Source organism: Protopterus annectens, chromosome 6.part0 (assembly GCF_019279795.1).
Source record: "Protopterus annectens isolate FY-2018-M chromosome 6.part0, PAN1.0, whole genome shotgun sequence".
NCBI lineage: Eukaryota > Metazoa > Chordata > Ceratodontiformes > Protopteridae > Protopterus > Protopterus annectens.
The window spans coordinates 1,249,674,956-1,249,693,564 of record NC_056737.1 but is presented as its reverse complement, the minus strand read 5'-3'; the positions used below and the strand labels follow the sequence as shown (position 1 = coordinate 1,249,693,564).

The window sequence follows — 18,609 nt, the reverse complement described above, 5'->3', positions numbered from 1 at the left end:
CAAGCAGGACATCTCCTTGGCCCTCTTCAAAAGGAACCTTGATGATTGGATGGGAGATAGGAAATTCACTTTGGGGATCATGTCAGTCACCCTGCTAGACAGGGGTCCAGGAAGTAAATATTGTGGGAAGAAATATCCACGGAATTGTTATGGCTAGGCTTGTATAGGCCCTAGGGCCAATAGGTTCATAGGTTGGTACTAGGCGTCTTTGGCCATTTCCTTTGATTCTGATGTAGAAGTTTGGAAAGGATATGAAGAGCTGGATGTTGTTGGTTTGGAGTAACCACTGGAATTCCATAAGGAAAGGGGAAATTCCACTGTAGTCTGTACCCATTCTGGATGATTTCCAAAACCCAAGAATCTGCTGTTATGGTTTTCCAAACTGAAGGCAGAGACAAGGTTTGCTGGAAAAATTGGAAGACAGGAGGCCTAGGTGGAGGAAGGGGATAGTCAGAAACTAGAAAGACTGTCTGAAAAGCATCCTTTTAATGCCTTAAAATCAGACTTAGACTTATCTTACCACTTCACTTTCGATTTTCTTTACCTTTCTGATGAGAAGGCTTTTGGCTTTTGTGAAATAGGGGGTCAGGTATGAAAGGGTAGTTTCTTTGGAATATTGAAAATAGGAAAGATAAAGCAGCTTGTCCCCCTGCATAACTTTACCATTATCCTCCAGTTTTTGAATGTCACAGCCCAAGGAGGGCCAGATAAACTGTCCTCACCCAAGAGAGCATCTCACAGCACAAGGAGGTCCAGATAAACTGTCCTCACCCAAGAGAGCATCTCACAGCTCAAGGAGGTCCAGATAAACTGTCCTCACCCAAGAGAGCATCTCACAGCACAAGGAGGTCCAGATAAACTGTCCTCACCCAAGAGAGCATCTCACAGCACAAGGAGGTCCAGATAAACTGTCCTCACCCAAGAGAGCATCTCACAGCACAAGGAGGTCCAGATAAACTGTCCTCACCCAAGAGAGCATCTCACAGCTCAAGGAGGTCCAGATAAACTGTCCTCACCCAAGAGAGCATCTCACAGCACAAGGAGGTCCAGATAAACTGTCCTCACCCAAGAGAGCATCTCACAGCTAAAGGTGGTCCAGATAAACTGTCCTCACCCAAGAGAGCATCTCACAGCTCAAGGAGGTCCAGATAAACTGTCCTCACCCAAGAGAGCATCTCACAGCTCAAGGAGGTCCAGATAAACTGTCCTCACCCAAGAGAGCATCTCACAGCACAAGGAGGTCCAGATAAACTGTCCTCACCCAAGAGAGCATCTCACAGCACAAGGAGGTCCAGATAAACTGTCCTCACCCAAGAGAGCATCTCACAGCTAAAGGAGGTCCAGATAAACTGTCCTCACCCAAGAGAGCATCTCACAGCTCAAGGAGGTCCAGATAAACTGTCCTCACCCAAGAGAGCATCTCACAGCTCAAGGAGGTCCAGATAAACTGTCCTCACCCAAGAGAGCATCTAAAGTTTATCCTTGACATCATCAGGAAATGACTGAAGTCTAAGCCAGGAAAATCTCCTTAGAACTGATCATGTGGCAGCAGCCTTGCATGCAGCTTCACCTGTCATATACATACCTGACAGAGTGATATGCAACCTGAGCAGGTGAGGAAAGCATATCTTACAAGGCAGATCTACAGGTTCATATGTGTTTGCTAGACAAATAACCACACGGGCCTTTCTAAACCTAGCCATGCATCCCAAATCTCTGACAGGTTCTGGTACCCTTGATAGGTGTAAGCAGGGACTTGGGATATGAAACATTTAGAAGCAGGGTCCTGGGAGATGAACCATTTATGGGCTGCCTGTGTCCAATAGATTCATAGGTGCCAAACCAAGGATTTATTTATTTTATTTTATTTTACTTTATTTTATTTATGTATGTATTTATTTATTTGACACTTGTTTAGAGACATAGGTGCCAAACCATGGATGTATTTCCTGTGCCCCATCCAATTATCCAAGTTACACTTGAATTGGATTAGGAAGGGACTCTGCTTCACATGGATGAGGAGCCTGTTCCATAGACGGGGTGGTCTCTGGGATGCATACCTGTCTCTCCAGCAGGTCCTATTTACATCACAGGCAAGGTTTAAGTCTTTAGAATGAATAATTCTGATGCTGTTTGTTTTGCAGATATGCAGGAGGTCCATCACAGTGGGGTCTGATAATGTCTTGTATGCCAAGCATAGATCTCCTCCCAACATCCTGTAGGAGACAGAATACAGGGATAGGGCCTTGTAGCAGTCTGCACAGGACATGTTATTTACACCACATATTCTTTTAGTGAGGAACCTCTTTGGACGTTCCAGTTATTGGATATGCCTTGTTAGGTACACATCAAAGGGTGCATTGCACTCAATGATAGGTCTGATGAATGCCGAATACAGTGGAACAATGACTTCCTTGGACTTAGATGCCATACCTTTGTTTATATGTTGTGCAACATAGAATGATTTCCTCACCACTGTAGGCACATGATGGTCAAAGGCTAGATCATTGTCTATGTGTGTCCCCAAGTACCTCAATACTGGATCAACTTTTAGGGGTGTGCTGTCAATATAACAGTTACCAGAGTAGATGACTTCCCAAAGGATGCTATTATGCATTTCTCGGCCCTGCTATATCTATCATTTGGTAAGTCATTAGAGGATGGAAGATGTTTAGATGATGTGACTGCATCCACAAAAATGTCTGCTGGGTTAAACAAAGAGTTTTTGTATAAATATTAAAGACTCTCGGGGGCCTTATAGTCAGTATCAGGCCTCTTTGGCACATAGGGCTGAAACACTGGAGCCATGAAAGCTGAAGGAAGTGTATCCGCCAAGGCTTCCAAGATAAGAGGCAAAGTATACTGTAATATCTCTTATAAAGTTCTGAAAGCTGCTTAACCCCACCCCTTTAATCTTTTGAACAGCATCACAAAATGCAAGTTCTTGCTGATGTGAGTCTGAGGATAAACTGTCTTCAGTTTCAGATTCAAAACAAACCCTGAAGAGAAAACTGTGAGGAGTAGTTTAGGGCCTCAGAGTTTGATTCTGAGGAAGACACTCCCTTTGAGTTTGTGTCCATCTTTCTTTTCTTAATGATAACAGGAATAAAAAAATAGAAATCATGGAGATTTTAAAGCCATAATGGCTATAAAAGTTAGTGGCAAATGTCTACTGAGGATCCCTAGGAGCACGGGTAACAGGAGAGGCAATGTTTCTATCTTTTTTTGTTTCCTCTTTCTTTCTATACAAGGAAACCGCATTTATAGGAAATGACTGCAAACATATCTGTAAGAGGGAATCTGAGAAATCTTTATTAACTAAAATCTGAGGAAAATCACTAGATTCCTCTAAAATTACCAACCTTGGCTCTCTGTTCATTCCTTTTTTGGCCATCTGACTGGTTGGAGCAGGAAGTGTATAATGCTTGTTCCATGCCAGCTTCCGAAGGAGACATGATAGTAGGAACAGGCCCAGAAGTCGGACAGTTTGTGGGCTTATTATTAGTCTCAGAGTTCACTGACTCTGACTAAAGAAAGAAGGTGCTACACTGACATCTTTTTTCACCTTCTTTTTACTTGGATAGTAAGAGACATGCTAGAAAGGAGTTTGGGATTTCATGTTAGAACACAAGAAGCTAAAGATTTTTCCTTTCTAAATCAATATTAAAAGATGGCAAAAGCTCCTAAAGGTCTTAGACATGAAAACTTGACAAGAAGAAGACTACTACTGTGTTATGGTCAGGTCTTAAACAGAAAAATACACTGGGTATGCCTATCCTTTTATCCATTAACTGCAATGACATTTCCCTCTTGTAGATGACAATAAGGTCAAATTTGAGTAAAATATATTAATAATGAGGAAGGTTCTCTAAGAGGATACTTAGCAATCCTTACTGAAGGCAACTTACAAAATCCATTCCAACCATTGAAACTTTAGAAAAAGCCATGTAGCCTTACAAATACACTGGTAAAAAGGCCTACTAAATGGCAATCCAAGACACCCACAGAGTTCCAAGCAGTTCTGATCCTCCATGCACTGTCTACTGAATCCAGGTCACCCATCCCAAGCATCCCATAATACTTCCAACTGTACTAATCCTATTTCCAAAAACTTAGACTCGTGCTTCATAGAATCAGTCACCTCACTCACTCACACCTAGCTATCTAATTTTCTTCACATTCCCTCACAACTTCCATCACAAATCCCCAAATTCCACTTCAATCCTGTCTGCACATCCCACATCAAAAAGCTGCTTATAAATTTTAAACCCACCACACTGCTGCAAACCTGCCTACTGAATTAATCTCCAAGACAGCATACCCTCTAGCCTATCCTATCTCTAACTCAATAAATAAGTCTATCCAAGAAAGCTATATACCCCAAATCTGGATAAAAATTGCTTATCATGGCTCTACACAAGGAAGTCCAGAGCTACTACAATTGTGGGACTCCACGCATATCTACTGACCTCACAAGATCCAAATGTAGTGAACGTTTTGAAACATGAGAATAAATCTAAGATGACATCTCTGCTTAATTTAGTAGAAGCATATCGATGTCAAGCAGGAATGGAAATCAAACCAGAAATAGATAAATACCAGGCAGCAACTGAATGTGCTAAAAAAGCAAAAGAAAGAATATAAGGTGAAGGACCAGATGAGAAGGCAAGAAATGTGGAAAAAAACATAAATATAGTTGCAAGTATAGAAAACTTTTGGAAGAGCCTCATGTTGATCAAGAATGAAAGCAAGAATGGTTAAGGAGAGGTGAATTCACATCAAAAAATGAAAGGTTAATATTGGCAGCCCAAGAGTGTAGGCTACGTACATGCTGGTTTACAAAGTCCATTGAACATGTGGGAGAAGCAGACAAATGTAGGTTTTGTAAAACTGAATTGGAAACAGTCCCACACCTTGTTGCTGGTTGCGATGCACTAATGGCATAGGGACTGTATACGGAAAGACATAATAATATGGCGAGACTGTTGCGTTGGGGAGTGCAAACATTATGGTATCGAAGTGGCTGAAAAACACTGGAAACATAAGCCACAAAGAGTCATAGAAAATGATCAAGTTTATATCATACGGGATCACCCAACACCAACTGTTCAAAAGATAGATGCTAGAAAGCCAGATATAGTGGTCCAAGAAAAGATGATAAAAGTAGCATTGATCATTGAAATCACCACACCCAGTGACTACAGTGTCTTGTGTACAGAGAGACACAAAGTCATAAAATACCTTGCTCTGCAGGCAGAAATGAGAGCCATGTGGAAGAAAGATACCAAGACAGTTCCAATAGTATTAGGAGCTACTGGTCTTATAAAAAAAAATTACAATTGTATTTAGATATGTTACCAATTCATGTAACACTGTACGAGTTGCAGAAGGAGTCATTACTGGGCACATTGCAGGTGCTGTGAAGAGCACTTTTGGCTAACATCAAAGAGTGAAACAATACTAATTTCATGAACTTTAATCGTGCTTTAACTTAGGAATGGGGTCCATTCCCATCATGGTAAAAGAAACCCAAAAGACTTGGAGAAATTAAAAAAGGTCAGAAACTCCAGAGCTATGTCTCAAAGAGACTACAAGCAGGAAAGTGGTAAAAAGATCTCTCCATATTCCTACTCATCCCAATAAGTGTCCCACAAGGATCTATATTATGCTCTATACTCTTCAACATTTTTATCAGTGGCCTAGACAGAGCTAGCAGTGATGCCTCATTCATCTGAACAGCAGGATCACTCCCTGACTCAAGGAAACAACCCAAAAATTGGGTTGATTTCTGCTTAAACCTAAGGTACTACTCCTTCAAGCAAAAAGACTCTCCAAAGTAAAAAATAATTTATTCATCACTTCAGCCAACAACAAAAGAGCAGAAGTCATCACTCATACAAAACTACTTGACATCATTGTGATGACCCACCACTGCCAACCAATATGTGACATGGATATCCCATCTCAGAGCCAGTAATCGAGGATCCTCAGTCCTCACGACTGGCACCTTTGGAGGATGTTCACTGGGAACATAACAGGTACACACCCAGTATTTCCAGATGCAGCTCTCTGCAAGTGCAATGTCCCTTAAGTGCACTCAGAGACCACAGTCAGTCCGGGGCTGGTTTCTCCCTCTTTCTCCAGATCCCCAATAAGACTCCCCACTGGCACAGCTATGGAGTTGAGTCCTTAGCCAGGGTTCAAGCCAAGTCCTCCAACACTCTCTCTGTCCAAACAGTGCTTTGTGTCCCTGCCCAAGTAGCTGACTCACACACTGTTTGAAATTTGATTTACACACACACACACACACACACACACACACACACACACACACACACACACACACACACACACACACACCTAGGAAAGACTGCCACGGGTTTACTAGGTATGCCCCTTCTGCACAGACTATAAGGTAGTTACCACTACCACCAGAACCCCTTGCCAGCTACTTTAAGGCCTTTAACAAAGAGTGTCCAATTTTACTGTGTAATATTAATATTAATGCAAATGGTAGTTTGACCAAGAGCAAGGCTATTAGGAGTGGCTCACAAAGTGTCACCAAATAATTATGCAAGTACTCTCAACACTTAAATATATCTACAAAGAGCAAACACAATGAAAGATTTAAATACATTTAATAATAAATAATAAAAGAACAAGAAAATACCAAGTATATATTCACAGTTAGATCAGAGTTCAAAGCACAGGAAATATTTAAAACAACATTGCAGTACAGGCTCAGACAAACAAAGAAAAACAATATCTAAACTAAGCTTCACTATATTCCTGAGTGAATCTAAGTAAATCACTATTCCCTAACAATTTACTTAAGAGAGCAAGGCAGATGATGTGGTGAATGGTTCTTCTTGTGAGGTTCAACACAGAATACAGAATGCTCTGTCTTACTCTAAGAGACTTCTCAAAATAATGTCTAAAATATTACTTCTGGGATAGCTAGCAGAATGACATCACTTCTTGTCATCTGACTTCTAGTTCCCAGGCAAAACCCGAATTGCTGGAAGCTGTCAAGACTTAGCATCTACCTGTAAAAATACACACACAATGGCTTTTGCTCAAATCTATGGCAGATGCTGGAAGTCATAAAACAATGTCATACATCCACACTTCAGGGTAGTAATTAGTTTGCCCCAAAGAATACAGAAAGCTTCCTAGTACAAAATGTGTCTCTGGCTGCCTCGAAACCTGTGAGCTAGCATCTTTATGGCCTAGACTAATAAATGATTTAATTTCAGATAATTTTCTAAAGTTTGCTGGACTGAAGTTAACCCTCCAATTTCCTCTGTTAAAACATATACATTTAAACTCTTACAACAGTGCATGTACATTTCTGTTCTCTCCAATAGGGCACAATGTGGATACATTTCAAATGTTGTACCACTTTACAAATACATTTTCAACACAAACATCTGCATAAAGCAGTTAGATATACACATGACATACAGTTCTAATACATTTGTAATACAAGAAACCTGTATAAATTAGTTGATATCTACAAATGAAATATAATTATTTACAAAATTACAGCTAGCTGTGCTGGCAGTGCCGCCTTTTATCACAGTTATTCTAGATGAGCACCTAGAATCTGACATCCATAGCCATGAAGGCATGGAGAAAAAAAGAAACCACCAAAAACTAGGTCTGCTATCACAGTAAACATATCTTAACTGATAACACCAGGAAAACTATAGCTTCTACATTTGTCCTTCTCTCACTGTTATATACGTCTCCCATTTTCACCACAAATGCAACCTTCAGCAATCTCTCCTCACTAAAACTGAACAATGCTATTACAAAACACAAGATTAATTCCTAGCCTTGCATCTAAATCTTATTACTGTCTGGCCTTAAAGCAACTATATTGGTAAGAACTTCCACACTATCTAGCTGTTTCACAATTGACTATTGTCCACAAAATTTGTATATGCCTCAAATTTGCTCTGCTTTACAAAGCATAGTTCTAACCTACTCCGAAACAGGCCTTCTCCATTCCATGGACAAATGTCTGTTTTCCATATTCAAATCCCAGACATCTGCTGGCCACTCCCTGCACTCCAACTATGTCTCCAGGATATAGAATTCTATTCCTACCACAATATGGCAACAATCCAGCTTACATGTAGAATAGCAGGAAAACATCACTATGGCAACACATGGCTCTGCCATGCTCATCCCCTGACTACATAACCACAAGTCTCAATGCAACACCCACAGTTCCCTTAAAATATCAGCTACTATTATTCACCTTCATCCTCCCAGCACTCTGCTTCTGCCATTCCTTGGACCCCCCACTTCCACCCACTCTCCTCAACTGTACCTTCCACTCTCTACCCCATCTCTGATGTTTCCATACTTCTTCTCAAAGGCACTCTCAGAAATCCTTGCTAATCTTACTTTTGCAAAGGTAACCCTCTCTATATACTAGCTGACATATTTCCCTATATAAATAATGACATTCTCTGACTAAATGGCAAAACTCACTCTGCTCACTCTAACATTCTGACTGATTCAGTCTATCAGACTCCATTATAAAGTGATAAATTACACAAATATTATTCATTGCTGAATGGTATTATACATTATAAAGAATGTCACACGCATTCTGAAAAATTTCTGTACCACTTCTACACTATGTCTGACATTCACAGTTTGTGATTCTGTTGTTATTTTGTTGATATTTATCTACTGTAATTGGAGCTTTACTCCCTAGGCCTCCAATTTAAGGGGGCTATGAAGTCCGCTCAAACTTTCCTAGCAAACAAAACCAATAAATAAATAAATAAAATAACTGATTCCTTTTGTATGGCTGACCAAACTTCAGATGGAGTCTTGCATCTCTGACTGGTGGCAGGAAAATTTTGAGGAATTTTGCACTTGTACCAGTACATAGTCTGATCTAGTCTCCTGCTTAGATCTGAAATCAAACATACAGCCCACGGGGAAGGAGTTTTGGTATATTGTCTGGATGTACAGTGTTCTTGGCAGGGTACATCCTCATCTGTTAGCATTACTGCAACAGTGATCTATTGCTGAACAACATATTTTACACAGGTATTGGAAACAATACCTGTAACATTCAAGAAGAGATGTGATGATATGCCTACAATGAGCATTTGAAATACAAAGTGAAAAATCTTATGAAAAATTGCATATATTGCTAAGCAACCACAACTCAACTGATGCCTTAGTGGAAGCAGATGGTTTAAAATCTGTAGTTTATTACTCCACATACAAACCACATCCTACTCCCACACCTCCACTTTGCTAGCAGATTTAACAGGTGTGCACAGGCCTATAATTACAGATGTCAATCTCCCTCCATCTCCACCTTAAGCACACCTCATAATAAATTGCAAAGAACAGTCCACAACTTCTCTGTAATGGCTCTCCAAATATTGGAATCCATCCAAGAAATAGTGAATTGTAGGTTCATGCTTTCATACATTGTCACTAGACAACAGACCACTCCTATAGCCCAGACACTGCAGTCCCATTGGTACACCCAACTAGCTATACTCTTTTTCCATAAAAGACAGGAAGTGCTAGGCTGGAGATAAAATTGTGGTTTCCCATCCACTCCTCAAAGCTAGATTTAAAGATAATGAGGGACATGCTTTACTTTACAGAAAGTGAGAGTTTGTTCTGGAAGCTGGGGATTCCTTGGGATAACTATCCATCCTGCAAACAATTTCTATTTATATGGTAATATAACTTCAGAACCAGTGATATTGTGTCTGTATTATTACTAGTCTTGAGGATACATAGTAGACCATGCAAAACTGGATGGCTTACAGCTTGATACACCAGGCACAGATTATCATATAGAAGTCAGGAGGAAACAAAGTAGAGGCAGGGCTTGTTAGATATTTGGATTATACAGGAAGCTCATACCAAAGATGTATTGTAGCACTAAGGATTTTCAAGTTGGGATAGGTGTTTGGATTGGTACATACCAAAACACACACGGTATTCCAATACGGTCTGATGAGAGATCAGTAGAGTGAAATGATGACCACTTTTGGCAAGGGAAGATGCCCTTAGTAATCTGCTGAGTAAGGTAGAAGGTTTATCTAATAGCAGTTGCTACATAGTGAACAAAGGAGTGTTTGCTGCCATTCCTGTGGGATGGGCGCAAGCTGATGATGGTCACCAAAGGGAGCTGCGATTCAAAGAGGGGAGCTGCCCTCATATGCAACTGGTGAGAATGGAGAGGGTGGAGCAGGCAGGACATATTAAAGAAAAAAAGAAAAAAAACACAAGTGCAAACAGCCAGGATCCCAGGATGCCCTTAAGATCCATGACTGACCTCAGCATCACCAGAGTGAGTCTGGGGGAGGTGGTGGGGGGGAGGATGCTTGTAGACCTGGTGCGGACGTAGGTCATAGGGGACTGGGCCCTTATAAATGAGGAGAGAGGTGACCAAATAAAGGAGTGGTCACCAGTCATGAACATGCTTAGGTCTCCATGAAGATGCTCTTCTCCAAAAAAAGGAAGCCAATCTGGTGGTCCCCTGCTATAAACAAACCATACAACAGAAGGAAGAAAGTGTTGCAGAAAAGAGGAAAATCCCAGGATGCAAAAAGCTCCCTCACCAGCCTCATTAAGATGCTGAGATCCCTCATAAAATCCTCAAAAGCTAGTTACAAAAATAAAATTGCCAAATATTCCAAAGACAACCACAAGGTATTCTATAGTTATGTCAAGAATCTAAATGGCAATGCTCAGATCTGCTCTGAGCTACAACAGAATGGCATTAAATATACTGATCCCAAGGATATTGCAAATATCCTGACAGATCGATTTAGTGTCAACTTCACCCCCTCTCACCCCCTAAAGGGCCCATCTCAATACCAAAGATTGCCAAATTCCGGTAATCACGGCCACACAGGTAGAAACCGCACTCTCCAAAGCTATGAATACAGCATCCATGGGACCAGATGACATCCCAGGCTGTGTACTACATGAACTACAAAATGAACTGGCACCTCACCTAAGTGTCATGTTTAATCATAGCCTCACCTCAGGCTTCGTGCCCACTGAGTGGCGCACAGCTACAGTTATCCAACTCCACAAGGGGGGTCCACCTTGGATCCCGGGAACTACCGCTCCATCAGTCTGACGAGCCTGATCTGCAAGTGCATGGAACGCATTATCATGGAACTTATAAACAAAGACATTGGCAACCTTCAAACACTGGACCCCACCCAGTTTGGGTTTGTGAAGGGCCGATCTTGTCTCCTGAATCTGACTGACTTCTTTGAATCAGTCTCCAGAGCTGTGGACGAGGGTAAGGCGGTCCACACAGCCTATCTGGACCTTGCCAAGGCCTTCGACACCATCCCCCATTCTGGAATCATAGATAAACTTACTAAGCTGGGCATAAATCCCTATGTCACTCGATGGGTTGCCAACTGGCTTACTGACAGAACCCAGACTGTAAAAGTAGCCGACTCCAAATCCAGCTCCAGACAAGTGAGAAGTGGAGTACCTCAGGGTTCAGTCCTGGGACCACTCTTATTTGGCATCTACTTCTCTGAAGTACAGGCCAGTACTAAGGGACTCTGGCTAACAAAGTTCGCAGATGACTGAAAACTGGGAGCAACTATTGAATCCTCAAATGATGTGGATATTCTACAAAAGGGCCTGGTGCCAGAACCATGGGCTCACGCTTAATGCCAAGAAATGTATAGTTATCCCCTTTGGAAAAAAACATGTACCCATGAATTACCACATAGGTGTCAGTACACTAAACATCGAAAGTGTGATGAGAGACTTAGGGACACAGGTGGACAGTGGTCTCACTTTCAATGACCACATCGCCACAATAGTCAGGAAATCCTTCTATGTGGCACACCTCATCACTAAGGGCTTTTCATCCAGAAAAAAGGAGGTCATTGTCCCACTGTACTCATCCCTCATTAGACCCATTATAGAGTATAATGCCCTGTTTGGTATGTACCTCACAAGACATCTGCAACAGCTGGAAAGGCCACAGAAATACCTCACTAAAAGAATCACAGGCCTAAAGCAGATGCCATATGCTGACCGTCTAAAAAAATTCCAGCTATACCGTCTACTCAGAGGCAATCTCTGCTTAACATACAAGGCCATGTCAAACCCTGAGCTGTTGGACATGCTCCACTTAAAGAAATCCCAATCTCTCCGACCCACACGCTCCAGGGATCTAAAAGTTGTCATCACAATGAACAAAACATGCTGGAGGGATAGGTTCCTGACCCAGAGACTACCCATACTCTGAAAAAGACTGCCCATACATGTCAAGCAGAGCGTCTCCTTGGCCCTCTTTAAAAGGAACCTTGATAATTGCATGGGAGATAGGAAATTCACCCCGGGGATCATGTCAGTCGCCCTGTTAGACAGGGGTCCAGAGAAGTAAATATTGTCGGAAGAAATATCCAGGGAATTGTTGTGGCTAGGCTTGTATAGGCCCTAGGGCTGATAGCCTAGTACCAACCTATGAACCTATGAACCTAAATGATAGTGCCTATTTTATGGAGATGTTATTTATGTGGCAGGTGTTGAGAGTTTTTGCTTAGCAAATTGTAGGATGTTACATATTTGTTGCATGGTGTTATACCATTATCATGACACCATGAATTTATCCAAGAGATGTCCACTTGGACAATCAGAATGTGCTTGCAGTGATCCATTAACTGGGTCAAACAACCACATTTAAGATGTCAAATATAGGTGCACCCAAAACAAAGCACAGACATATGTCAATGTTGTCCTGTTTCTTGGAGGATAATGTGTCATTAATACAATGGTGTCTACTAGATGACAATGCATATGACCAGCTTGTTTATGACTCCGATCTGGGTTTCAAAACATTAGTTAAATTTAGGTAAATGGTCAAAGTTATCCTTATCTAGTGCTTCCAGGAGTCTTTCAAAAAGTTACCTATATTTAATAAGTATTACATGCATTTTACAAAAGCAAACTGGTTAAGGACTACGTAGGTTCCCTATGTCTCTACAACCACTTCCACCTATCTCAATTTCTCAAAAATATGCCCATTCAAACAATCCCAATGCAAGTGCTTTTTTAACAGCAGCATCAACATTTAGACATGTGTAATTTAGAGCCAATAAACAATAAGTACCGTCACGTATAATTATGTCACACCAAAGGAATTATAACCAGCCCCATGACACCCTCTCCAAATTTCGTACCTACCTCATTTCCCTACTATCCATCATTCCATTTATTTTCACCTCTAACATCTTCTGTGCTGCTGTTTTCTACAACTTCCATTACCTTCTCTATCTTTTCCCATTGTACAGTATATGCTGTATATTCCTACTGTATGATGCCAGCTAGCCTTAGTCCTTAACTCTCAGCCTATGCGGAAAGCTAAGGGCTAGCTTGGTGGCTTAGGGATTATGATCTCTTCCTCACTACTCCAAGATCATGGGTTCAATCCTGAACTCTAGGCATTATATACATTCTCTTATTTCTTCCATTTTCCAATCAAAAGCATACTGTTTGATTGGCTAGTCTAAAGAGTCCATATTATATGCATTTATCTCTATATTTAGATATATATGTTGCATTTACTGTTATCCTTGTTGATAAGGTCATGACTGAAAAGGAAACCTGATGACCAGTTCATTTAGCTATGTAACGATTATATAAATTAAAATTATATTGTATCTTATACAGTGGGACTACACTAGTGAAATGAGTAGCATTGCTGTCTCATGGTAATAGATCCGTCAGTCCACTTCTTGGCTGGGATGCTGTTTCTACAAAGTTTGCATATCCTCTATATATTTGCATTAGTTTTCTTTGATTTCCTACTATATACAAAAGACAAGCATAAAGTGGATCAATGATTCTAAGTCATCTGTAGGTGTAAAATGTGAAATGAAGGCCTGACAATCGACCCCTATCCCCCCTTACCTAGTAAAATCCCATCCCCTTTACCTCATAAACTATGTGGATGGTGACAGCTGTTCATGGCATCACTATAGAGACCAGATAAGACTCCGCAGCAGTGGATGAGGGGATTCTATAAAATACTTCCTGGAAGTGTCTACGTCTCATACTCTTAGAGAACCACAGATAGGGTGGGTGATATTTTACAATATTTTAGCCTTCTACAGAGCCAAGAGAAAGAGACACACAGGAAAAATGGGAAGTGTCAGGGGTAAAAGAAGCTGAGACACATGACTAAAATAGAAAATGTAATGGCTGCATATAAAATTATACTATTTACATTAATCCAGTCATCTGTGTTTGAAGTTAGGCTGTTGGGTCAGGTCTAATTATATGATCTGGCTGTAAAGACGGCAGTCAGTCAGCAAACATTAAAATATCTGTTTCATAACTGAACTGCCAAAGCTGTTAAGTTTCTTTACAAAACTCAGCAAGTTCAGCTTAGCTTTTTGTGATGAGCTTCATGCACAAGGGAAAAGAAGTGTTTAGCTTTTATGTAAAAGGTAGTATTTTTGGTCAAGAATAATCTTTTAATGCCTATAGCTTTACAGAAAAAAAATCAATTACCACACATAAGCTAAATATAATTTTTTCCCATAATTTCTGAACTCATGGCGTCAACAATTATTCTGAACTCTGTCTAGAAACTGCATGGAGTTTGCATATTCACTCCACACCCATGGATAATCCAGTTTCTTTACACTTCCCAAAAAACAATTACAAGAGTGCCTGATAAAAGCTGATTCATCAAATATGCATTTTGCAATCTAGTGACTAAAAACAGCTCCTGAAACATACACACACACACACACACACACACACACACACACACACACACACACACACACACACACACACACACACACACACACACACACACATGCACGCGAGCGCACACACCATATATGTGCACTTGTGCATGAATATGTGCACACTTTTGTCTGGGGTGGGAGTGGTGTCCTTGAACAGAAAGGGTCTCTGACAATGCACCTCCTAACTTATGAATCTCAAGGAAGTTGAGTTCTCAAATGTAGCAACGTTGGTGAAGAAAATGTTATCTCTAATATGAAAAACTGTTTTTTTTTAAGACTGAGACAAATAAATCTTCACCCGCACTACACCCTAAATCATATCATGATGGTTAATAAGAATATATGTATATCTAAGATGAGGCCAAAATTGTCCACAATGCATCAGCTCATTTAGCTTTTTAACAGATAATTATACATTAATACTGGGATATGGTCCACTAACGTTATAATGCTGTATGGTATAGTAAGTGTTTTTCACTAACTCATTACTTTTACCCTGTCATGGAGACAAGATCAAAACATAAATATCTACTAGACTTTCTTGCACAAAGACAACAGTAAATAACTTTTAGGATAGATTTGCATGAGTTCCCAAAAATATACTCATAGTCGAAAATAACAAAATGTAAAAACTGCTTAGCTATTCCTCTAAGATGAAATATGACTTGAAATTAATATTTATTTCTTCATGTTGTGGCTCCAGTATATGTATGGAAGCTTACTGCCTACAAAGAGCAAGATACTGATAAATAGCAGATGATTAAATTGGGTTGCACAGTGGCAGAATGATTAAGGCTTCCTACCTCACAAGCCTTGGGTCAAGGGTTCAGTCCTTATCTCCATTTACTGTCTGCATAACTAAGCCTAGTTTCTCTAAAAAGAAACTTGAGTAGCTGCTGTAAGCTATCTGTATATATTTTGTTCATTTGGCTTTGTGCCAAGATCAAGACTGTAAACGGTCCATGATGACCAGTTCCGTGATGACCAGTTCACTTATGCAGTTAACAAATTAATTTAAAAAATGCTAAATTGTGAGATACATAGTAAAATCCACAATCGATGTTGGTACAGGAAAAGGTTCCACTGCAAAAATACTAAAGGACTGTTTCTTTCTACAGGAGGACGGGTATCTGTCTTGCCATGTTTATGTTCTTTTGAGTTGGATGTCTAAATGAAAGGATTGGTGACTGAGCTGCTATAGAACATGTCAAAAATTTTGCAATTTGACAAATCAAGCAACTTCAATATCATTAGAATGAAATAACAAATGGTGAGTTAGGACTATAATAAGACATTCCAATATTTTCTGTCTTAACAAAATTTACTTGATGAGTGTATGCATGTGATCTGCAAATGACCTGGGTTAAAGAGAAAAGGGATAGATGCAGTAATAGGGGATAAGAAAAGGACACACCGATAATGCCGATAAAGGAAAAGGCAGGAAATGAATGAGAGAATTAGCTTGTGAGATGGAGGAAAGGACAAATAAAAGAGAAGGAAGCAGAAGAAAGAGTAGTTTAGGAAATATGTTTCAGAAATGCACTCATCTTAAGTTTTATTATTGTGTGATCTAGTTCCCCAATTTCTGAAAAAAGCACAATTACAAATAATTTAAATTTCTGGGCAAGGTGGCAAATTCTCTGTGGTTTGGATGGTAATAGACTAGTTTCCTTCTTAAGACTGAGGTTTCAGGAGTGTTTCTTCCCACATATTAGGAGATTTGAAGTAGAGGGGCCTAGTACAAAGGAAGCTCTATCTTCCACCATAAAAAGTTGCTCTTCCCCAGGAATGAGATCCTTCATCATATTAGGAAGACATTTTGGAAATGCTACTGACAGCAAAAGACCTTCAAGATATAACAATATATTTTATATATATATATATATATATATATATATATATATATATATATATATATATATACATATATATATATATATATATATATATATATATATATATATATATATGTATATACATATATATATATATATATATATAAATATGCACACACATATATATATATATATATATATATATATATATATATATTTATATATGTGGCTCTGTTAGCAACCCATCGTTATTACATTGACATGATCAATGTGACACATTTATGTCAAACAGATGCTGACACACTATTGCACATGTTTAGAGGCTAATCCTTGGAACATGCAAATTATAAAAGCTATGTTTTCGCAGAGGCCCTGCACCCTATATAACCACTGTAATTTTACAGTCCACAGGGAAAGGGAATATTCCCCAACCCTGGGTATTGCCTGTTCTCACACAACTGTCAGACATCTTTAATGTCAAAGAGTGTCGACTATATAGAGATTGATTTTAGCTGAAATCAACAACTACTATAGAAATCATATATAAGTGCAGTTAGAAGCAGGGTAACCTACAGTTTAGGAGTAAGGTAATCCATAAATAATCAGAGATCTAATTTGCTTTCTTGAATGATTCATTGTATTGTTTTTTGGGACTAGAGAAGGACTTAAAATATCAGGTCTACCTTAAAGAGGTTTGTAAAATTTTAGTATTTGTTTGAATTCCAACAATTAAATATAATGACACTGTATTTCATTACAGAGATAAGAACATTTTTGTCAATACAGATTGGGTTTTGGATGTAACAACACTGGATAGTCTGATACAAATTTTACATTTCTGATTCATACAGGATATGACTGCCTTTTTGTTGTGTATGTAAGAAATGTATTGATATACAATATGCCAAAGTATCTTATAACAGATATCTGTTCAATATGTATCCTTCTATTTCAGACTAGTTAACTGCTTATTTAAAGTAGCAAACATACAGAAAGTGTACTGCCATGAGGGTACACAGTGGGGGCTAGAAGTCAAGTTCCCACACCAGGGCAAAACACAGTTTAATGATTTATCCTGAAAATATTCCATTTCAGGGATTAGGACTTTTGGTGAATAATCATCAGACTCCATATCTTTTGCCAGCAGATTTTCCAGGAAGCATTTAAATTCAGCAGTTCATTTTAATTTCAGTGTGTAAAAAAATTAATATCTTCCTCAGTCGCACTGCTAGAGTCTGACAACTAGATAAAACATGGGAATGTAAATAAATGATTTTAAACAGTGAATCAAAAGCCAGATATAATAAAACTACATCATTTGAAATGTGGGGGTGAGGTGTGTGGGCATGCAAATCTACTTTATGAGAGACATAAGGGATTTCATGTTTATTGTGCATGCTGTATTTGCATTCTTCAATATTTTTCTGGGTACATATAATAAAACTGTGTTTAAAGTATAAAGGAAACAGCAAGGTTTGTGATGCAGGATCAATTCTGTCACTCCCACGTTCCAATGATTAAACTCTACGAGTAACTCCCACATTCCAATGATTAAACTCTACGAGTATTGTTAAGGATAAAAAGATGAGCTAAGTATCTCAAAGCACTGACAGCCAGTAGTATCCTGGCACTTCAGACAAATTTTAAATAATCTTCATTCTCATTAGGTTGCCCAAGTATGCATAGGAAAGCTGAAAGAAAGAACCTCAGGTACTGCAACATATTACATTGTTATAAGTTGTCTTCATTCTTACCTGGATTTCAAACCCGAATGTCTGATTATCTTGTTTCACTAAGATATGCAGCTTTCTACAAATAAAATGTAAACACAATTACATGTCACAAGTACAGTGTTATTTACAGAAGTCCCATTACTGCATGTCTGTATTTTAATGCCATCCCATCTTTTAAATCCCACTCATCACAGCATTTGATACGTTTAGCATTGCAGTATTTATTAACTGCAAAGTAAATGCAATACT

General features: G+C 39.3%; 1 protein-coding gene across 1 annotated transcript in view; it reads right to left on the bottom strand.

The window, feature by feature from the left end:
- Window positions 1-18,609, bottom strand: part of LOC122804766 (cytohesin 1 interacting protein) — a 220,467-nt gene that overhangs the window by 198,534 nt on the left and 3,324 nt on the right. Inside the window, exon 3 of the mRNA XM_044074840.1 lies at window positions 18,382-18,436. Within this exon, the coding sequence (XP_043930775.1) occupies window positions 18,382-18,436 (55 nt within the window). The remainder of the gene's footprint in view (window positions 1-18,381; window positions 18,437-18,609) is intronic.